The sequence below is a fragment of the Ochotona curzoniae genome, unplaced genomic scaffold, assembly GCF_017591425.1.
Source record: "Ochotona curzoniae isolate NIBS_2020 unplaced genomic scaffold, NIBS_Ocur_1.0 scaffold_3890, whole genome shotgun sequence".
In the NCBI taxonomy this organism is placed as follows: Eukaryota; Metazoa; Chordata; class Mammalia; order Lagomorpha; family Ochotonidae; genus Ochotona; species Ochotona curzoniae.
The window spans coordinates 12,816,184-12,840,352 of record NW_024467115.1 but is presented as its reverse complement, the minus strand read 5'-3'; the positions used below and the strand labels follow the sequence as shown (position 1 = coordinate 12,840,352).

The following is a 24,169-nucleotide window of genomic DNA, read 5'->3' as shown; positions in this document are numbered from 1 at the left end:
TTCAAATTATTCAGACACACTGGGAATCACTCCTTGGGTATATTTTTTTGAGATTTGCTTGCTGAGTTTTTCCATCTCTCTTGAAATATTGCTAACTGAGATGACAGGGTGGTGAAAATCGTCCTGGAACACTGAAATGCAACTTTGGATTGTTGTTCAAATCTTGTTCCCTAATAGCATAGTGGCCTTTAAGGAAGTATTAACCTGTTGGTCTATGCGATGTTTCCTCAACTGAAAAACAAAGCAACAAGAAAAGTATGTCTGCTCTTTATTTAAGGATGTATCTTCATGTAGAGCTGGGCCATGGTGAGCAGTAACCTGTATGGATCCTCCCCCTTGGACCTTTGTCATCCAAGTCACTTAGATTTTTCTTTGAATTTAATGATTTGTTATGGCTTTTCTGTGAAGCTTACTGATTTGATATGCTTTAAAATTCTAAAGGTGACGGTGCTTTGGCAGCTCTGCTGTCTTCATCTGAAGGACAGGAATGCAAAGGTGAGGCAACACTAAAATTGTCAGTGAGGCTCCAACAACTTCCAAGAGTAAGGGAAAAAAATGAGAAAACGCAACACAGGAAAACAATCCATTTATTAAGAGACATGAAAATGCATAAACTCATTTATAAATAAATGTGGTATAATATACCCAGTGAAAAAGTAGCTAAAAATCCATGAGTAGATTTTATATTTGACATGATTATATAGTTGATGTCCAGTCATTTCCCCTACCCTCATGATCTGTTAGTAGCAGCAATTTCACAATGACTCAAAAATGCTGTTACCAATGATAGAGAAAGTTGTTCAAGGATGCTCTTTAAAAATCAATCAGTGCAAACCAAATCAAATTACAGGGAACATGGTAAGGCCTGGACCTCAACTGCAAATAACTAGAAAATCAAAACCCCAAATATGCAACAGTTAAAAATGAAAACATGAACTCCATTTTGATCAGTGAAAAACAATATATATGGATATTACCATACATTCCTAATCAGTGATGGCAGTTAATATATTTATAAATCCTCTTTCAAGTACTAATGTTCAATAAACATTCAAATTCTACTTAAAAGTTACAATAGATATAGAAACATGTAGAGAATGCTTACTTGATTTACAATAGCAATCAGGTTGGGGGGGGGCAGGCGACCCTTAAAATACTATTGTTGGCTTTGGGTTTTATTGTTGTTGTTGCTTGTCTGCAGATGATTTTTCAGTGTTTTTATCTCCAAGGACCCAAGGAACATCCCACAACAGCGAATTAAGAAGTGATTTCTACGAAATAACTCAACATGACAGAAACAAACATTTTAACACGCAAGTTTAGCTAATGGTGGGGGTGAGGGGGTGCAAAAAGTCACTATCCTCTGGTAAGAAATTGTTCATTCCTTACCAAATGTTGGTTTGCTGTCATGCAAACACTCTCACAATACTTCTTTGGTGTTTACCAAAGAGCTATTTAACAATCTGAAAATATACCATAAACTATTCCACCAGACAGTGCTCACGTCAAAGGCTTACTGAAATCAACATCATTTCCTGAAATATTGTTAATAAGCCTTTCTCCAAAAAGCTCCCTCCTAATATTAGCCTGAGTCTCAGGCTTTAATAAAAGTTCCTTTATCTGTTTCACTTTGGACTTCAGTCTCATTCTTTCTTGATGCAAAGCTTCATTAATTAAGTCTTGGATTCCAATAGGTTTCTTGCCTAAAGAAAAAAAAAATCATATGCACAATTTAACACATGAATGTCAATGGAAAATATTAAATATGGCACACTGACTTATCAAACCAGGGTTAAAAAACCTTGAAAATGTTGCTCACATTTTATAGAAAAGATTGCATTTTGCCAAAAAAATGTATCAAAATATATACATGAAACATAATTTACAAAAATCAAGATCAGTGCATAGTGACGCCATATTTAGGACAAACACAAACATGAGGGACTAACTGAACAGATGATATTCTCAGTAGTGATTCTTTTACACTTAGCACTTGAGAGCTGTGTGTGAGTTTTGGCCTCAGATAAAAATAGTCAAATGCCCTGCTAAGCAATATAAATGGCAGCATTCCATTGATGGCAAGGCCGCCCCCACGGCCTTTGAATCCAGGAGGCATAACCCAGGGTCCCTGCTCTCCCTGAGGCACAGCTGAGGGCCCATGAAACACAGGCCATTCTTCTTTTATAAATTCATTTCCTCTGCTGGTGCCAGCACTCTGTTTCTCTTCTGTTGTGCTTCCGAAATGCAAACACATCGATCATGATAAGTAGTAGGCAATCTCCACAGATCGGACAAGAGACAAACAGCACACTGCAAGTCAGTCCCTGGACTCAGCACAAGGGAGCAGGGATGCCTTCCACGTAGCAGCGGGAGCCTGTGTTCCGGCCTCATTTCCTGTTGTGATCACTGTCATTGCCATTCCGCTCAGCCTCGCCAGTTTTCACAGAGCTCCCCTCCCCTGGCTGCTTTTTGTTCTGTGTTTCTTCCAGATACTGCTGGACAGCCTTGAGCACCGCATTCTCCACCAGCCTCTTACTGAGCCTCAATAGTTCAGCATCCTCCGGCTCCCTTCCATCCTTTTCACCTACATTCCACAACAGAGAAGAGAGGTCACTGAGCTCATATTGCCATAGAAACTCAGCATACAGGGACTGGGGCGTTCAGTTAGCAGAAAGAGCAAGTGTCCTTCAATGTGCTATATTAGATTTACAAACCCAAGGATAGTGGCTTGGTTTTTCAGTTGGTATTTTCAGAAGAAGGAGCCTGTGTATTCCCAAAGATTGCAGGTTAAAAGTAATTCGTTTGTCCCAATCTGGGACATATGCAAGCTAGTAACGCTGGCAGCTGCCCATTTCTACACGGAATTTTTGTTCTCTTATCCAAGGCTCTCATACCGCAGGTATTGCCACTTAGAGGTCCAGACCCACGAATTTACCAAGGACATCTCTGTCTGCCTCCCCTTCTCCAAGGACAAACCTCAGTTAATCAATAAGCTATCTTATCAACTCATCACTTAAGCTGCTTTTAAAATGATTGATCTATAATTTGAGCATTGAATTCTCCACCCTTCCATGAAGATAAAGGCAGTTACCACAGCTAGAAACTGGTTGAAAATAACCTTGTAAGATTAATTTTTTTTTATTATTAATGATATTACTGAATTTGTCACAGGAAAAATTCTTCAAAGAAGAGTTAGGATGATGACGATAAATTACTAAATGTTAATGTTTTATAACTACTTTGCTTCCCAACTTGAAATAGACCAGGGTTAATCATTGAATTTTTCCTTTCACTATAAAGAGTTGTTTCCCATCTATTCTCATGTTACTCATTTCCCAGCCTCTCACCTCCTTGTTGGCCTTAAGCAAGAAAGAAGCTAAGCTTATCCATTCAATCCCACATCTTTCTTTCTTGAGATGTACGCCAGAGTTAAGCCAGACTGTTAAAGGCAAAGAAGCCATCATAAGCTTACACATTCAGTAAGTTGTTTTAGAGCTCACCCAGGAGTATCAGAAGGCAAAGCCAGTGGGCACTTAGTCTGATATGGGAGGGTACAAAGGGTGTTATCAGGAAGACAAAGAGGATTTTCCATCCTCTCACATTACAGGTACTGAAGGACAAGTAGATGTGCCATGATGAGAGCTGGCCCAAACTTTCTCCAGGGCCCTACTACTTTGTAACAAACATCAAAATCAAGTCTACCTGCAACCACTCCTATTTCTCTTAAGCAGAAGGAAGGATGAGTTCAAGACCAAGTAGAAATGCTGACAATAGGAAGTCCTAGCAACCACTACTATCGCCACAGATGTGACAATATGATACCCAAGACCCATGATCAACGGTACAAGAAACAACACTTGCAACACAAAATTTGTTTAGAATTCAGTAAACATCAACTCAGTAACAACTATACACAGCACACAAAATGTAAATATGTTGGGATAGTATTAAAAGGACTTTATCTCACTCTTACAACACAGTGCTTATGTTGCAGAGACAATATCACCAAAGATGGTACTCAGAACTACTTACATAAAGGCTCTTCAGTTTTGATAGGGAAATAAAACTGAAAATGAACAAATGCTTGTTAAGTATCCCTCAAAATACTAGAACTAGCTCTTTACTTGCTACCCTACTGATGCTCTGTGTTTTGCCAGAGCACCCATGGCCCTTTTCCTGAACCACACAGCTTTCTCTTGGGTAAGACAAAAAAAAAAAAAAACCAAGGTTGCTGCACTCTAGTTCAATTAATAACTCCATCTCCAAGATTCCTCTCAGGTCTAATATTCTGCACTTCTGTGATTTGTTTAAGTCTACAGTAAAATGTTCTTGTTGCCTTAAAGATTAGAAGACTTAAAACACAGAAAGTGTCCTGAAAAATGCTAATTCTTCCTATTTTTGTTTACACTTTCACTATTACCCAAGTCAATCAAGCTTAAAACAACACTGGTCCATCTTTGTGTTCCTTTCACTTATCATCCCACTTCATTATTGAACCTAGTCAACGGGCACTTCACAGTTTCTCCCATTTTCAATGCATCTGGTTATGACACATTTAAATCAAATCTCTAAAACACCCCCATCAGTTTCTACTCTGTTAGGAAAATTAAGCTTGTCTTCCGAGGCTTTTCAAAAATGTGCCTTCACAATTCGATCACGTAGCACAGCTTCAATTCCATCATTTCCAACATCTCTCTAGGAGTCTCCACACCATTCCCTGTTTCTACAAAGCATTCCCACACTTTGATCAGTTAAAATCCCATCTCCTCTATGAAGCCTTTCCAGACTAGCCCAACTGGAAATGACAAGCTTCCATGGGTTCCAATGATTCTAAGTGTAAGGACAGTACACAGCCACTTCTCAGTCACCAAACGTGTACTGGGTCTACTATATCCAGAATTTTTCCAGTTTACATGGATACTGAAGTGAATAAAACAATACCCCATTGGAGTTTTTGTAATTTCTTAAGAAAATTACAATTGCTACTTATTGGTGTGCTTATTTGACAGTTACTGATTGCTTGCTAAAAACAATCTTGAGAAACAAAAAAAAAACTATATCCTGGGCTTCTCAGCCATCTTCCCAAAACACACATGACACACTGTCTTAATCATAGTAAGAATCCAAGAAATGTGTTAGCCAAGTGAATTGTTAAAGTTTTAAAGGCAGTGCAGTACTTTTATCTTCCTATAATAGCAGTATATCATAACCGGAATCTCTCATTTAAAGCAAGAGCACAAAGTTACAGAATTCAAATATCCATGTAACTGTATTATTTTCCCTTGAATGTAAAAGCTAAAACTTGAAAAATAAATTTAAAAAGAAATTCCTGACTCTATCAGTATTGCTACAATTATAACATTATCAGTTTTTCATCACTGTTAAACCACTGGTTAAGAATGATATATTATAGGGAGTACAAGATGGCAGACTAGGGTGAGGACATGTTAAAATGGATGGAGATGGATCAGCAGAGGAGAAGCAGAGACAGAGTGATCCCAGGCTGCAGGAGTAAACAGATCGTCTGCTGAGAGACACCTGTGCATCAGTGGAGCTACATAAACAGCAGAGATGGCGGAGCAGTGCTGCAGAGAAAAGGTACCCCAGCAGTCCCCAGAGCTCCACCAGTGGAAGGTAGGAAGGGATGAACACCAGGAAAGCAGGAGATAAATCAAGCCATAGAATTGCAGTCCCATTGAAATTCCAATCCAATCATGAGCTGAAATGGAGCGGTGGAACCCTTCTGCACAAGTGTGAGAACAGAATAGAGTTTGCAACTCAGGCACCCATCAGCACCACATCAGATGCCATTGTTTAGTACTGCTGCAAAGTCCCCAGGATATCAGCAAACCATGCAAACAATAAGTCTAGAAAGAATCTACTTGCAGCTCAATGCATTTGCTGACTTGGCACCCCACACATTACATTCAAAATACATCCAGGTAGACCCCAGACCTAGCTGCCTGCAAATTCTGGCAAGAAGTGAAAAAAAAAATTCATGTGCCAATGACAACCTAGGGCTCTGCTGATATCCCTGTGATAAAATATAAAGGCACAGCTATTGTTTCCCTAATCCCAGATACTGCTGGAACTGTTAGCAGGAGAAAGGCTAAGCAGAACATGGTGAGGCCACAAAATAGGATCACAGGAGGCGGAGAGTGGCAGCCCCAGGTGCCCCAACCATGGAGACCAAAGCTGGAACAAAGAATGGGAGCCCAGGACTGAAACTTGCTGGAGAAAGTGGCCAAAGAATACTGGGCACTGAACAGGATCAGTAAATTTGATCTGTAAACAGGTGGATAGCACAACTTAAAAATTAGCACCAAGGAGAAGAAGCTACCAATCTGAATTGCACTGGCCAAGGGCAAAAAAAGAGACAGAGGCAACATGAATGAGGTTAGTGATGTCTCCCCCACAAAAGATCAAAAGTCTATTTCAACTGCCAGATAAAGAATTTTTAAATTTCACTATAAAGCTCCATAAAACAGCCAGAAACAGAGGAGGAAGTTCAAGGAATATGCTATATAAGAAATAGCAGCATTGTAACAAAATCGAACTAAATTATTAGAAATGAAGAATAGGGTTTGTCGCTGTAGCCTAGTAGCTGAAGTCCTCATCTTGCATGTGCCAGGATCCCAATGGGCACTGGTTCGTGTCCCAGAGGACCCACCTCCTATTCAGCTCACTGCTTGTGGCCAGGGAAAGCAGTCAAGAACAGCGCAAAGCCTTGGGATCCTGCATCCACATGGGAGACCTCGAAGCTCCTGGTTCCTGGCACAGCTCAGCCATTGTGGCCACCAGGGGGAGTGAAACAGCAGATGAAAGATCTTCCTCTCCGTCTCTCCTCCTCTCTGTATATCCAATTTTCCAATAAAAATAAATGAATCTTTTAAAAAGAAATGAATAGAACAAATCAAAAATTTAATGGAAGTCTCAATAATAGAATGAGTAAGACAGAAGAAAAGATTTCAAAGCTAGAATACACCATATGCAAAATGGAAGAATTGAGTAGAGCCAAGAAAACCATCCAAGGATTAAGTGACAATATAAAGGTCAAAATAAGGGTCATGGGAGTTCCAGAAGTCCTGGGATGAGATCCTGGATTAAAAGATGTATTCAACAAAATCATAAGTGAGAACTCCATGTAACATGGGGGAAAAAAAGGAAACCAAATACAGGAATAGCAGAGAGCCCCAAATAGACTCGACTAGAACTGATCCTTGCCACAGCACATTATGTTCAAGCTCTCTTCAGCTAGACATAAAGAAAAGATACATAAATATGTATATGAGAAATGTCAGATAACTTATAAAGGAACACCATTCAGACTCACAGCTGATTTCTCAGAGGAGAAAACCTTACAGACCAGAAAAGAATGGGTGACATATTCCAGATCCTGAAAATAAAAAAAAAAAAAATTGTCAGCCCAAAATAACATACCCAGCAAAGCTTTCCTTTGTATTTGAAAATGTAAGAAAACACTTCCAAAGAAAACAAAAGCTGAAAGTCTTTGCCTCCAGCACAAAGGTGGAAAGCATTTCAATAAATCACGAAAGTAATCTAAATCAAACAATAAGAAAAACAGCACTAAAACTGCAGGACCAAATCACTACTTGTTGATATTAACCCTGAATGCAACTGGAATAAACATACCCATCAAAAGACACAGATCAGCAGCCTGGATCAAAAATTAGGATCCATCCATTTGTTACCTACAGAAACATATCTCACCAACAAAGATACATGAAAATCGAAAGGATGGAAAAGATGTGAAAATATATCCCAGGCTAACGGAAAGTTAAAACAAGCTGATGTGGTGACTCTATTATCAAATAATACAGACTTCAATGTAAAAAAAAAAAAAACTAAAAGATGACAGATACCATATATGACTAAGGGATCCATTCAGCAAGAATAAATAACACACCAATGATAAGGCCCCTAACTACATGAAATAAATATTAATGGATTTAAAGAGATAAAGAGACTACAATAAATTAACATTGGGGGACCTACATACCCCGCTAACTTCAATGGAAAAATCAATGAGACTAAAACTTAGCAAGGAAACAACAAAGCTCACCTAAACAATAAAACAAATGAACCTAATTGATATCTACAAAATCTTTCATCCTAAGACACAAAACACAGAATAAATTTCTTTATGGAACCTTCTTCAGGATTGATCATATTATAGTTCATGAAATAATCCTTGGCAAATTTTTAAAAACTGAAATTATACCATTCATATTCTTATACCATCATGGGGTGAAACTAGAGACCAACATGCCAAAATAGCCCAAAAAATATACAAATACTAGGAAATTGAATTACATGCTACTGAATGAACAATGGGTTATAGAAATGAAATCAAAGAAGAAATTTTTAAAAGCTTGAAATGCATGAAGGCATCACTGCAACACACCAAAACTTGTGGGATACAGTCAAAGCAATGCTAAGAACAAAGTTCACTGCAATCAGTGCCTATGTCATGCAACTAGAAAGGCATCAGGTAAGTGAATTAATTATACAGATAGAAAAACAAGAGCAAATAATCCTAAAATTAACAGGAAAAAAAGAAATAATCAAAACAAGGCAGGAAATAAACCAGAGACCTAAAAGAGCATGGAGATATCATTTCCAGCAGCATGTTGTTTAACTTCATGGCATTGTAAATCTTTGGTTTTCTTCCTGTTGTTGATTTTGTTCTGTGGCTTTTCACTTGAGGGGGATTTATAGTGACTGTGTCGTGGAGACTGACATGTCAACATGTGAGGATTCAGTGCAGTGTGCATCTCTACTTCCAGATTGAGGATGGACTCCCAGCAAAACTGTTGGTTATATCTTGACAATGAGATGCCGGACTCTCTGCTATCGTCCATGCCCGCAATGATGGACTTATAACTTTATGAGGAACTATGCTGTTGTAGTGATATGGGAGAACTCACTGGGCGGGGGGCGGGGGGTGGAGGGGGAGACTAATGAAGAGGTTAGGAGAAATCCCAGGGCCTATGGAACTCTATTATGAAATGATACTAATAATAAAAATGAAAAAAAGATGAATGAGTCAAAGAGCTGGTTCTTTAAAAAAAAAATAGATGCCCCAATAGCCCAATTAATAAAGAGAGAGAGAGGGAGGGAAGGATAAGACATGAATCAATAGAATAAGAGATGAAAAATAAATAAAATAATGGGTACCTCAGACATATACTAAGTAATCAGGAACTATACAAGAAATGATATGCCAGCAAATCAGAATACCTGAAAGAAATGGACAGAGTTTTACACATGCAAATTACCAAAACTGAATCATGAGGTTATTACAAATCTAAATAGACCTATAACAACGACAGAGATTGAATCAGTAATTAAATCCTTCACAACAATGAAAAGGCCAAGACCAGATGGCTTCATTGCAGAATTCTACAAAACATTTCAAAAAGGACTTATACTCCATAATCTATTCAAAACAATACAAATGGAGGCAATTCTTCCAAAACCTTCCTATGAAGCCAACACACCCTTAAAACTGAACCCATAGAGATACAACAGAGAAAGTGAACTACAGACTGATAGCTCTGATGAACATGGATACAAAAATCCTCAACAAAATATTACCCAACAAAATCCAAAAATACACCCTACAGATCATTCACACAGACCAGGTGGAACAATCCTTGCTGAGCAGCGATGGTTTAATACATGCAAATCAATAGATATACCACATCAACAAACTGAAGAACAGAAACCATATAATCATCTCAATAGGTGCAGAGAAGGCATTTGATCAAATGTAACACAGCTTCATGCTAAAAACCCTTTAAAAAAAAAACAAGATAGGCAGAAAAGGAACATTCTACAACACAATCAAAGCAATACATGAAAAACCCAATGCTAGCATCATACTGAACAGCAAAAGTCTGGAAACTTCCATTAAGATCTGCAATTAGAATGGAATGTCCACTTTGATCACTGCTATTCTGCACAGTATTGGAGTCCTTGCTAGAGCTATTAAGCAACAAAAAGAAAATTAAAAGAATTCAAGTTGGAAATGAGAAAGTCAAATTACCCTTATTCGTAGACGGCATGATTTTATACATAGGAGAACTAAAAGAGTCGGTAGACACTACTGGAACTCATAAGAGAGATTTTGGCAAGGTAATAGGGTACAAAATTAACATCTAGATGGCCCAACACAACAGGACTTCATATCCGAGAAAGAACTTGTAAGTAAAGTCCCCTTTAAAATAGCAGAGAATAACCTTAAAAACCTTGGAATAAATCTACCCAAAGACATGGAAGACCTATATGATGAAAATTACAAAACATTAAAAAAGACATTAAAAGATGGAGAAATTTACCATGTTCCTGCATTTAAAGAATCAACACCATCAAAATTTCCATATTACTGCAAGTAATATTCAATGTGATCTCAATCAAATAACATTAATCTCAGAGCTAGAAAAGATGATAGAAAATTAATCTGGTAACACAAGAGACCATGAATAACCAAAGCTATCTTGAAGAATAATAATAAAGCTGGAAGAACCACAATTCCAGATATCAATTCTGATACTGGTACAAAACCAAAGATTAACAGAATAGAATAGAAACCCCCAGAAGTGAGCCAACATATACAGCCAAGTAAACTTCAACAAGAGAACTGAAAATAACTCAGGGAGAAAGGTTGATTTCACCAAATGCTGCTGGGAAAACTGGGTACCAGCTAATCAAAACAAGAAGTGAACCCCTACCTGTCACCTTCTATAAAATCTAAATGGATCAAGGAACTAAATCTGCATCCAGAAGCCATCAGATTATTAGAGGAAAGCATAGGAAGCACTCTTAAAGACACAGGCATTGGTAAAGCCTTCTTAGAAACATCACTAAAATCACAGGCAGTCAACATTAACAAATGGAACTACATCAAATTAAGAAGCTTCTGCACACACTGTAAAGAAGAAACAATCAACAAAGCAAAAAGTCAACCAACAGGATAGGAGAAAATCTTTGCATACTACACAATATATAGGGGAGTAATATCCAAGACTTACAAAGACCTTCAGAAACTCTATGACAGCAAAACAACCCTGTGAAGAAATGAGCAAAGGAAATGAGTAGTCATTTTTTTCCAAAGAAACAATTTAAATCATAACAGACACATGAAAAAAATTCCCTAACTATACGAAATACCAATGAAAATTACATTTAAGTTACAGCCGACTCCTGTGAGAATACTCTATATTCAGAACTGTAACAATACCTGTAGCATGGATGTGCAGACAAAGGTACTCTACTCCATTGTTGGTGGGAATGCAAGCTAGTACAATCACTATGGAAGTCAGTATGGAGAGTGCTGAGAGAGCTAAAAATTGACCTGCCACATGACCCAGCTCTCCCACTGCTACATTACATCAAAATTTAGTGAAATCTGCATATGGGAAAGCAATCTTCATCCCTATGTTTATTGCAGCATAATCCACAATAGGAAAAGCATGGAAACAACCCAGCTATCTGTCAAAAGAGGAGTGGACAAAGAAGCTGTGGTGCATCTACTCCTTGGAATACAACACAGCCATTAAAAAGAATGGAATTACACCATTTACAACTAGATTGTCCCAACTACAGAGCATCATGCTCAGTGAAACAAGCCAATCTCAAAAGGACAAATATGCTCTCTCTGATATAAAGCACCGTCCATGCAAAATACAAGATAGATATATACATATATTTTCATAGATGAATTGTATAATGGAGACTAGCATAGTAGTTGCAGCATGCATTTCTATCCCCTACCCCCATGAAAAGAATACTCCCAGTGAAACAGTTAAATATACCTCTATAATGACATTAGAATTTGCTCCTTCATCTCTACCTATATAATGCTATGATGCACTTTAAGAGCAGAATGTTAGATTTGTAATTGTTGCTGAAGTATTATACTATTGTAGTAATATAGGAGAAAATGGTGGGAAGCAAAAAATAAGAAGGTAGAAAGGGGAAAGAAATGGGAGAATAACTATATGTACAAAAGCACATCATGGAAAATAATGAAAATAATTTTTAAAACAAAAAATAGTAATATGCTATAGCTTCAAGGTTCTTTAGTTATGTTCTAATCTAGTATATACAAGTGATAAGGACATCTTCACAGTTCATTACTGTTTATAGCCTTTGTCTATGTTCATGCTGAACTCTGATCTTTTGACTTTTTAATTGCTCAACTCAATTTAGTGGAACATTGAGCCTTTTACTATAATGTAAAGGAAAACATCTCAAAAATTTAAAAAACAAAGGTAGGAAAGAAAGAGCAAGGGAAAGAAAAGAGAAGGAAAAGGAAGAGAAGTATCATTATATTCTTAGAACTGTAACTATGAACTATAAAAAAAATCCATTTGTTTGTATTACAGTAACATGACAACTAATGAGAAAATAAATTGAGAAAAGTACTTCCAGCCTTGGTGTGCTAGAGGAAACCTTGTGGGAGTCCCAAAGCAAGTCATTTTTAAAACAGGTGAATCTGGTGATTTTTCAAGAAAAAAAAAAATAATAAGGAAAATACTTAAAAGCATCCATATGAAAAACTGCATCTCCTTTGCTTGATGAACCTGGTCAATAAGAAAATATCTGACCTATGGGACAAATATTAACCACCTACAATTATTAACCAACCAATCAAAGAATCAAAGAAATAAACAAATTTACAAATGCATCTTATCTTCCTTGGACTTCAACTTTCCTTTATGATAATTGTACAGTGTACCCCGAGAAGAGGCTAAAGGGAGACTTAGCACAGAGCCCTTCATGAACAAGACAAATCAAGGAACACGTATCTTCATTCCAATGGGCCCTTATTTATATTCCCACTTTTAGCACTTATTTTGTCTTTGTATCAAAGAGGCATTTTAAGGCAAATGATGCCATGTGTTTTCTTCTGCCTACGACTTGCATAATGAGATCTGGCTCACAGTGAACTCTACGATAGATGACTACATACATTTTAATTGAAGCCTAGATAACAAAGGCAGCCAACAGGCATCTGCAACATACACAAGCTACCTTATGATTTTCCAGTAAAAGTACACACAAAAACTACTTCCAATGTGACAAGCTCTTGATAAAAACATTCATTCTTGGACCCAGCATGGTAGCCTAGTGGCTAAAATCCTCGTCGTGCCCACACTGGGATCCCATATAGACTTTAGCTTGTGTCCCAGATGCTCCACTTCCCATCCAGCTCCCTGCTTGTGGCCTAAGACCTGGGGACCCTGCACCCATGTGGAAGACCCAGAAGAAGTTCCTGGCTCCTGGCTTCAGATCAGTTCAGCTCTGGCCATTGCAGCTACTTGGGGAGTAAACCAGTGGAAGTAAGATCTTTCACTCTGTCTCTCCCTCATTCTGTAAATCTGTCTTTCCAATAAAAACAAATACATATTTTTAAAAATTCCTTCTTGGTTTATGTGGTTTATGTCCTCTATCTACTTAAAACGAAAGAGAAACCTTTGTTGTCTTTGACATTATTATATTAAAAATCTCTCTAAACTCACTTTGATGTGTTTCTCTAGAGAATATTTTAAATGCAATATTTTAAAAATACCAAAAAAAAAATTTTAAGCTAGCAGAAACAATGATATTCCTAGAAGAACAGCCTTAGTGAATTCTGTAGCATCAAGCAAGCAAATCCATTGTCTGTGGACTTGCAGCATTATCACTCTCACGGTTTGGACATATAATTTGGTTTCTACATTACCTGAGACCAATAATACCAATCAAGCACTCAAGGGAATTTAATTTTCATAGTTATAAACAAAATAAATGAATTCTTGGCAGGAACAAGAATATTTCACATCTAATAGGATAATCTAAGGTCTGTTTTAATGTGGCTTAACCTGTCTGATATGTGAGTTGTCCCAGCTGTAGCTTACCTGATAACATATGAACAATTTTGGAAACCATCATCATCCACCACACACTGCCAGCCTCTATCTACCTATTATTTTGTTTTACAGGGCAAAGAAAAAAATCAAAAGGGAAATTGCAGACACATTAAAATGAGAACATTCGAACACAAAAACATGTAAACACTGAAAATTCTATTTTCACTTGTTCCAACTATTAAAAAAAAGGAACTCTGACTGGATGTCTGAACAAAGGCTTCCCAAAGACCTTCTTCTATGAAACAAAACTGTGCTTCCCCTCATAAGTGGATTTTTTTAACAGAGCTCATCTTTCCTTTTATCTACTTTGTTAATTCCAAAAGTTGGAGTGACACATTCCTTGAGACTAATTTCTGATGGGGAACTGGTCAGGAATTTTCTTCAGGTTAAACCCACATTGTTCTAGAATTTTTTCATGCCAAGCATATTAGCTTGAATACCTCAGGAAACAGAGCTCCTATACATTTCCATTCCAACTACTATACACACAAAAATTTTATAGTTGAAATACGTAAGCCCTACTTTAGAACATAAAAAGGGAAGGACTCATGCCTTCTGCACATTTTATTCTGGATTTAGTAGCACAGATTAGGCACAAAAATGAGAATGCTGTATATGTATCTAAGAACAACTCCCAGGGCTACCAGAGACTTCTGCATTGCACCCCTGCATCCTTCTGCCCTCACCACTTGCAATTGGTGAGGATGGGGAGAGAAAGTTGTTCAACTGCATATCCAAAGTAGTGTTGACAGAAATAAAGCATAAATAAGGTCCCAGCAGCCCTTCAACTGGCAGCCTGAGTGGGCCAAGGTGGGCATCCAGGCATTCCCAGTCACGCATTGCAACAGCTATGGATGTCCAGGGCTGTTGGTACAGGCATACCCAGAGTCTATCTCCTTCCACTGTTCCCCAAGTTGCTGTCAGAACCCAGCCTCTTGATTACACATCCTTGCCAGAACTTCTAGTCATATGGTTTAAGATAATTCTTGCAAGTTACTGTATCCTCAAGACTGCTTTTCTATAGTTATAGCAAAGACAGGATAAAATCTCTTTGCTGGTGTTTATCCACCAAAAAACATAAGATCTTTCCTGTTGCCTTTTTCCTGACATCACCTCACACTCCCTTATAGATTTTTCTTTAGCCTGTAATATCAATTCTCTAAGTCCACATCATGATCCACATGGCTCCCTATTATAGAATCTCTGCTATTATTTCTTATTGCAAATCTGGGGAAGTCCTGAGGGCAATGTGTGCAAGTAGGAAAGTCCTAGTGTGTACAAGTAGGAAAAAGCACAACACATATATGAATTTCAGCATTTTATATCTGCTTGGTCTCATCCACAATAAAACTTAAGCTGGGTTATCATAGGATGATAATACGCCTTACTCTGATGTTACAAAGATTAAAAACAATGGACATGAACAGAATAGCTAACATTGTGCCTGGAACATAGTAGATTCACATAATGTGGGTGATTACTTTATTAATACATTTCATATATGCTTAGGATTAAATCTATATTTCACTTATTTGAAAAAAAAAACAAGCCCAATATCTGCTAAATACCAATCATGTTCTTACTCAATAAACATTAAGTACCAATTATGTGTAACTGTCAAGTATTGAAAATAAGTAACATATGTATCTCTGGGTGCAGAAAAGTGGTTCTTGGAAGTGTGACCAATACTGACTATAGGAAAATAAACTGAATGTTATAGTAGAGTATAAGAGGTTTTTCAGTTCAATGAATATAAGCTAGTCAGCATTGGGGCAGGAGTGAGGAGGAATAGGAGGTTTCCAGCTGTAACAAAGACAAGAGCATGCATACAGGGCATAAAAATGAGTAACAGAGGACTGCAAGTACTTCCACAAGGCCAAGAGCCGGGGGTGTGATGGGGTGGGGTGGATGGGGCAAAGAAGGGAAGAAGTCAGATAAGGATAAAGGACTCTGTGTCCCATGCAGTGAAGTCCTGGGTCATTGTACAGGCATTTGGCATAGTGCTAAGTCATTGCTTGCCAGTTCCATATCTCACATCAGTAAGCGCCTGGTTCAAGCCCTAGCTCTTGCATTTCTAATCCCCTTCCTGCTAATGCACACCTTGGGAGCTAGCAGATACTCAAGTATCTGGACTTGCATCACCCACATGGGAGGCAGGACAGTTTTTGATTCCCAGCTTTGGCTAGGCCTAGCCCTGCCCATAGTAGGCATTTAAAAAATGAACAAGTACATGAGTTCTCGCTCACTGTGTTCTTTCTCTTTCTCTTTCACTCCCTCTCTCCCTCCTCTCTCTCACCCTCCCTTTCTCCCCTCTCCTCCCTCCTCTTTTACAAATAAATAAATCAAGCAATCTCAGGTCAAAAAAGCAACTTTGAAACCTCTATCTTACTTTTTACTGACTGATAAATGCTGAAACTAGTTCCACTAGAGTCAGCAATAAAGGCATAGATGCCTGCTCTCACTGCTTTGGTTCAGCATTGTATTCTACGCCTTAGTGCAATCACTCAAGAGAAAAAATTAACAGCATCATAATCAACAAAGAAGGAAACTGATTTTATTCGCAAATGACATCATGATCTACCCAGAAACCCTAAGGAATCTACTAAAACAGGTTTAGTAAGACCAATATTTACAATCACTAAATAGCCACAAATTGAAACTTTCAGAAAATTAAATATTATTTTAATACTGGATATTAAATACCTTGGATAATTCAATGAAATCTGTACAAATGTGACTATTAAAAAACTTCCTCAGAGAAATTAAAAAAGAATTAAACAAATGCAAAGGGAAACCATATTCATGAATCAAGAGACTCAATATCATCGTGATGTCAATTCTCCTTATTACTCTAAAAATACACAGTGATTCCAACAGAAAACATGCATTTTCTGTAGAAATTGATAAGAATATCAATTTTCTATAAAAACATAATAGAACTAAAAAAGACCTAATCAAAGTTGGAGCACTTAAAATTACCTGAATTCAAGACTTATGTTGAAGGTACAGATATATAGACAGTGCAGTCCTGGTGTAAAGGCAGATATAAATCAATGAAGGAAAATGGAAAATTCAGAAAGAAACTCACTCAAATGTGACCAACTGATTTTCCACAAAAGCATCAAAGAATTCAAAGCAGAAAGAATTACCTTTTAAACAAATAGCACTAGAATAACTACATATCCATATGCAAACAGAGTCTCTATACTAACTTCACACCACATACAAAAACTAACCCAGAATAGACCACAGACCCAATATAAGAGCTGAAGCTAAATGAACAAAATACATAAAACAAAAAGTAGAACTGGTTAGTTACCTTGAATTTGGCAAAAAATAAATTTCATTAGGATGCCAAAAATGTAAAGTACTTTTAAAAATAAGAACTAAAAATAAGAACATTTCTTTAAAATGTTTTAAAATTTCTTTAAAACATTTATCATTAAAGTACATGTAATTAGGATACAGAAAAAACCTCTTACACCTTAGTAAGAAAGCCACCAATCAGAACTGAAAACAGCTAATAGAATGGAACAGTTCACTTAGTTTATGGATGGCTGATAAATATGTGAAAAGATAACATTATCAGTCATCAGCAAAATACAAATTAAAGTCACAAATGAGATTCTTCTACACACCTACTAGGACAGTTGTCAACTAAAACATAGCAAGTGTCACCAAGAACGTGAAGCAATTCAGAATCCTGTTGCTAACGTGAATACAAGCATGATACAGCCACTTTGAAAACAGACTGGAAAAGTTTTAAAGTGCCGACCATTCTCATCATGTGATCTAGCAAATTCCACTCTAGCTAGTCTTGAAAATAAGTAAAATGAAAGCATATACTCGCATAAACACATATACATGACTGTCTGTGGTCACTTTATCCATAACCACTCGAAACCAGAAATCACTCAAATAACTGTTGACTGGTGAATGACTCAACAAACTGTGCACATCCACAAAAAGGTAAATAGTACAGAGTAATGAGATGCTTATACATGCAACCACACAGATGACTCTTCAAATATGCTTTCTGTTTAAAAAGAGCCATATCCTAAAGGCTACATACCATGCACTTTCATTTAATGACATTCTAGAAAAGGCAAAACTAGGCTGTACACAGACCACTGGTTCCTGGGGCTGGCAGTGGCTGGAAGGGTTGACACAAAAGGGCATAGGAGAATCTTAGCAGATGATGGAGCTGTTCAATCTTGCCTGTGGGAGTGGTGGTATGTGCTTACTGAAACAGAACTGAGCACGGGAAAGGGTAAATTTTAATACATTATAAATTATACTTCAACTTAAAACATATTCATGAGCACAATTTCCCCTTTTGTGTGAATCTGCTGAACGGACTAGTGCCTGGTCCCTCTTGGCAGCTAGCACACGCCTGGCTGTAAGGATGACTTTCTCAGCTCCTCTCCGTCCAAGGACACAGCTCAACTGCAGTGTCTACACTCTCACTGCAGGCCTCAGGCTCTCAGCTGCTTGCCTTTGGAAAAATGTGAAACATGAAAAATCACTTCCATGAAGTAGACTGTGGAGTTTTCCTTAAATATTTATTATTCATTTTTATTTGAAAGGCTGAGCAACAAGAGATGGGGGAAAGAGAGACAGGAGAAAGAGAGAACGATTGCCCGCTCCTGAGGTGGTTTCTGAGCATGAATGAGACCCAGAGAGACGGCATTCATTCATTCCTTCAGTGTGCCAGACATGAGTCATGTACACACCCAGGATCCTTACTGTCAAGTGGTCATTATGATTCTTACTGAAATTCATTTCAGAGGGGGCACTGGCTTCCTGACAGTTGCTTGGCCTTGTGTTGTCCCAAATCCCCATTGGCTTTTTGTCTCTACTGTAGAGAAACAAAGGAATTCCTCTTGGATTTCGATCTCCTATGTGCTTAGGCTAGGAGGGACTTCTCAAGAGCACCTCTGGGTGCTGAGGGCCACTCTGTGCAAGACTGAGTTGCAAAGGTGAGTAGTGAAGAAAGCAGGAGACCTTCCATACACATATCCCACAAGAATCGCAATGCAGGTATAGCTAGCATAAAAAAATGTTACAGAAAACAAATAAATATAATCTGTAACATGTCCCAAGCATAAATTTCCAGTTAATCATGCCTTTGATTATAAGAACAAGCATGCCAAAAAGAAGCCCTCCTTAGGATCTTAAAATTGTTACATTCACATAACTTATTATCATCTGTTTTAAGAAATGTTCACATAGAATTTGAAAGCATGACAAGCTAGAATTAATTTGCTCGTATTTGGGTAACATATCTGCTCATTGTAATACATATTTGTCTTTCTAGAGTGATATTCTAGAAAAGGTACTGATTGAAGCAGAAACAAAGGTCATTTTCCTGTTCTGAAGACATTTACCAAGACAGGTCAGCAGAACAAACGTTATCAACCTTATCTAGTGAAACAAACACCCTGCAGATATTTCTTTACCTCTTCCAAAGGTAGTTTCCGCAATGTTCTCTGATCTGGTTCTCAAAGAAATGCGATGAGGTAAAATAAGTTATTATTCCCATGTCTAAAGTGAGAACAATAACATTCAAGCATTTACATAAAGCATCTAAGCTCACACAGCTTCAGTGATGGGCTCACAGCCCGCTGATTAGAAATCAGGAACCTTAGCTCACCCAGGACATCCACTGCCCAAACACTCCACAGAACTCTCATCCTAGCAAAAAGAAAGCACACATGTGGAAAATACCACACAATTTAATGGCTGGTTGCTTAGAAAAAAGAAAAATCTAGGTCTCATTCTCAGATGGAAATTTCCTTTACTAAAAAAAAAAAAAAATGGCATTTCTTTCTTTCTTTCCTTCTATTAGCATCCACTGAACACCCTGTGCATGTAATAAGCATTGTACTATGAATTACAAAAATGAGTTCAAGACTGACCCTGCCTTTATGAAGTCTGCAATTCAGTGGAAGTGGAAACACACATTAACTAATAAATAAGAGACCATGACTGCTCCTTAGGGAAGCTGTACCTACAGTGAGCAAAGAATGATTAGTTCTATCAGAGGGGAATTACCCAAAGCAGTGTCATGTTCTTGAGCCTTGAAACAGATCTTCTTGAGTGACAGGTCTTGTTAAGAGTTACTCAGGTAAGCCAGGGGAGAAACAGCAGGACCGGAAGCTGGGACCGACTTGGCATGCTGTTTGGGTAATGACAGAACTTGCTCTTTGGTGTAGTGATTGATGAGGTGGGAAACAGGGCAAGGATGAGGCCAGCAGCGCACAGGGGAGAGTTCATGTAGGCTTACAGAACAGGTCTAAAGGCGTCCACTAACTATTTCCTGAGCACTGCTATCATCAATTCACACTTCCACATCCTAAGATACAAATTATTAAGGCTTGTCTCCAGAGAATCACTTCTTTTAACTCACTCATGAGCTACAATATTAACAAAAATTCAATTTCTAGGACAATGCTAACCTTGACAAATATAAACTGGGTTCTCAGAACATTCATAGTATTTTGTAGGAAAACACTGGATGTGTCATTACTGAGTGATTTTGTTCTGCTTTAGTCTTTGATGCAAATAACCAGTCATTAAGCTCCGTGAAAGGGACTAAAATACAAGCACAAAAATTTGATAAATACTTTAAATATCACAGGCTGGAAAGCATTTTTTTATTTTGATACCATTTCTTTTTAATTTTACTTCTTTTTATCATTACTATTATTATTTTATGATATATTTCCATAGGCCCTGTGATTTCCCTTACACCCTCCACAATCCTTCTTCACTGAGTTCCCCTATATTATTACAATAATCTAGTTCTTCATAAATAATCACATGTCTATCATAGGCACAGACAATGACAGAGTCCAGCATCCTATTGTCAAGATACAGTAAACAGTTTCAATGTGAGTCCATCTTTTCTTTGGTCAAGAAGTAAGGATAGATACTGCCTATCTTGCTGGTATGTTTGATTTGACCATTAGCAGAGACAGAGCAGCAGGTCCCAGTCAGGCAGTGCAGGAACAGGGTAGATTTCACAGCCACGTCTGCCCCCTAGAGCTGAAACAGGTACCATTTTGTTTAAGGAGGCAAAGGCTATGGGACAGGACTTAACATGCACTGAGCTGGGAGTGACTCAGTGAACCGCAACAACATGGCATCCTACAGGTTCTACCCAAGACAGGTCCAGGTAGCCCTCAGACCTGATGCCCAGCAGATCAAGAACTCCAGTAGCGGCACATCAGGCGCCATTTCGTATGGTGTGGCTTTAAGACTGCAGGGACAACAGTGTGCTGTGCATGTACTGAGCTCGGTGAGAACACACTGAGACCAGTGTATTGCACTGGTCCCACAGGAAAATAAGACCAATTTTGGCATTGTACAGGTCAAAATACGTCTGTGTGGTCCTCAGACCTCATGGCCAACAGGTTCCTGCAAGATTAGCACCAACAACAACCTAGCTATATAGGACACCTGGTGTTTCCCTAATCCTGGGACCTGCTCCAACCAGAAGTGGGAGAAAGGTTGCAGAGACAACAGTGCAGCCTTAACACGGTATCACAGGAGGTGAAGAGTGGTGAGCCAGGAGCTGGGGCTGTGGAGACCATGGTGGAAATCTGACATAAGAACCTAGACCTGGAACTCACTGGAGGGAGTGGAACAAGTGACTGCAAACAAAGAGCCATGTACCAACTGCAATAAGCAAAACTGAATTTTAGACCTGAGGGTGACACAGCTTAGAAATCTGCCCCAAGGAGAAAAATCTGATTATCAGAAGTATCATGACCAAGAGCAAAAGAAAAAGCAAAAGCACAATGAATATTACTGAAGACTCCCCTGGAAAGGACCAAACGCCTTTACCAACGTCAGAGTTAACTAAGGAAGACATCGAGAAAATGGGGGATACAGATTCAAAACACTTGTTATAAAGCTTCTTATCAACAAGGAGAAGCATGTAAAGCTGGCATTCAAGGAATTTAAGGAATACAACACACTGAAAATGAATCAAATGAAAGTTGATATATCAGAAATTAAGAATACAGTGGAGCAAATTAAAAGTACAGTGGAGAGTCTCCAAAATAGAATGAAGCATGCAGAGGAAAAAATCTCAGAATTGGAAGACATTTCCTGACATCAGGATGAAACAAACAAAAAGCTAGAAGCAGAGATGGTTCAAGCTAAAAAAAAGTATTCAAAAATTGAAAGATACTATTAAAAGGCCAAATATAACAGTTATAGGAGTCCCAGAAGGTGCAGAAAGAGAAGCTGGGTTTAACAATTGTTGCTACTATTTCTAAAAATGATTTTGAAACTAGCTCATCTAACTCAGATGACTAATTTTAAACCAAACCCTTTTTATATGAGTGTATAGAATCTATTTTACATTGCAAAATTTTCTACTTTACTATTCATGTATCAAAGATACAAAATAGGTTAAATTTCTATTGTTCTTTCTCTTTGATAGTTGCCACCACCAACTTTAAAAAATTATTTTATTTTTATAATCTTTACATAGTTGATTAGGGCACAAAGGGTCAAGGACTACAGGAAAGTGGGTAAGACCATTGTTTCCACATTCTCTCTCTCTCTCTCTCTCTCTCTCTCTTTCTGTATCTGGGGTAAGGGGGGAGATAAAGGGAGAAAAACCCCACCCAAGCCCCAACCAATCCCAAGATCCCCGATGTGGGGCATGGTCTGAGGGTCCTGCTCAAGTAGTTTTGACAGTTCAGCAGTTCTGAATTGCTGCTAGTCTCGCCATTCCAAGCATGATGAAACCTCTCCAGAATCCACTGGCTGACACAGTTCACTTTAGAGTCTCCATTTGCCCAGACTTTCACTGCCAACACATGCCTGGGGTAGATGATCGATTTGTTCTGTTCTCCATCCTCAACACCCAATTTTAATGTCTTATAAAGATAGGAAATAGCAAAGAAAAGACAGAATGTAGATGGCAAAAAAAGTTGATTAATTATTAATACAGTACCAAAATAAAGTAATCCTTTGCCACCCTTTCTTGGCATGTAGTAAAAAACAAAAAGGAACAGACACACAGCATATATTTAAAAATTCAAGCAAAAAGCCTGAAGGTGTTGGCCTCACTACTGAATGAAGCTGTGGAGACTCTGAGCACAGACATTGAAAGATGTAATAACCAAATACTTACAGCAGATTCTCAAGGGCAATTTCTACCAATGGCACGTGTTAGTAAAAAATTACTTCTATCGCTAAAAATAAAGTATGGGTGGGCATTCAACAAAGCTGTTTTAAGATCCTGCTGAAGACTCCCGCCTCTCATAGTGGGGTGCAAGATTTGAGTCCTGACTCCACTTCCAATTCCATATTCCTCCTAATGCACACATTGAGAGGCAGCAGGTAATGGCTGAGGTCCCTGCCAGCCACTTGGGAATTTCAGATGAGTTCCAGCCCCAGTTGTTGTGGGCATTTGGGCAGTGAGGCCAATGGATGGAAGCTCCCTCCATCTCTCTGCCTTTCAAATAGATTAAAAAAAATTTTTTTTAATAGTGAGAGGTATAAAAAATACAATTTGCCTTTAAGATGTGAATTCTTAGCATCTCAGCTCTCTCTCTGCCTCTTTCTACCACCTTTTCCAATGCCTTCCCTCAGTAATTCTCAGATCCTCCTAAGAATCCCCTACGCTTCTCAGTGCATACAACCACTGCCGTGGCCACATGGAAGTCATGACCATGGTTTTTCATTTCCAAATGCTCATCTGCCCTTGGCCAATAGGTTTAACTCTCTCTAGCATATCAACCTATCCCTGTGTCAGACTGATGGGGAACATAGAATGAGAGGACTGCTTTAAAGAAACAGTCACCAAAAATACTATAAGTTCTACTTCAGAACAAATATTAAGCAAACTTGAAAAGAATAAATTACTTGCAAAGAATGTTTATAAACCATTCATGAGTTAGTTTTTCAAAGTTTATTCTTTTTAAGTTTGTTCATCTGAGTGAGGGTTTTCTTGGAAACAGTAACTCATCTGAATTACTGTACCAGTAAATACAGGGAAAGCATTGGAAAAGGTGGTAGAAAGAGGCTGATCCAAAGGATCACTGATCCAAAGGATCACTGTGGTCACTTGGGGAATGAACCAGTGGATGGAAGAGCTTTCTCTCTCTAAATCTGCCTTTCAAATAAAAATAAGTCCTTAAAATACACAGACAACAACTCTGTGTTAGTTCTTAACCACTGTCTTAGCTCCAAATCTACCTCATCTTACACAG

The 24,169-nt window shown here is 38.1% G+C and overlaps 1 protein-coding gene across 4 annotated transcripts in view; it reads right to left on the bottom strand.

Annotated features, from left to right (window-relative positions):
- Nucleotides 1–571: 571 nt before the first annotated feature.
- AKAP7 (A-kinase anchoring protein 7) overlaps nt 572–24,169 on the bottom strand; it is a 128,544-nt gene continuing 104,946 nt past the window's right edge. For 2 of the 4 annotated variants that reach the window (XM_040965682.1, XM_040965681.1), the window contains exon 8: nt 572–1,703. In XM_040965682.1, coding sequence (XP_040821616.1) covers nt 1,501–1,703 — 203 coding nt within the window. In that variant the 3' untranslated portion in view covers nt 572–1,500. Of the gene's footprint in view, nt 2,585–24,169 lie in introns of all 4 variants that reach the window. The other 2 variants (XM_040965683.1, XM_040965686.1) reach the window with 1 other exon arrangement.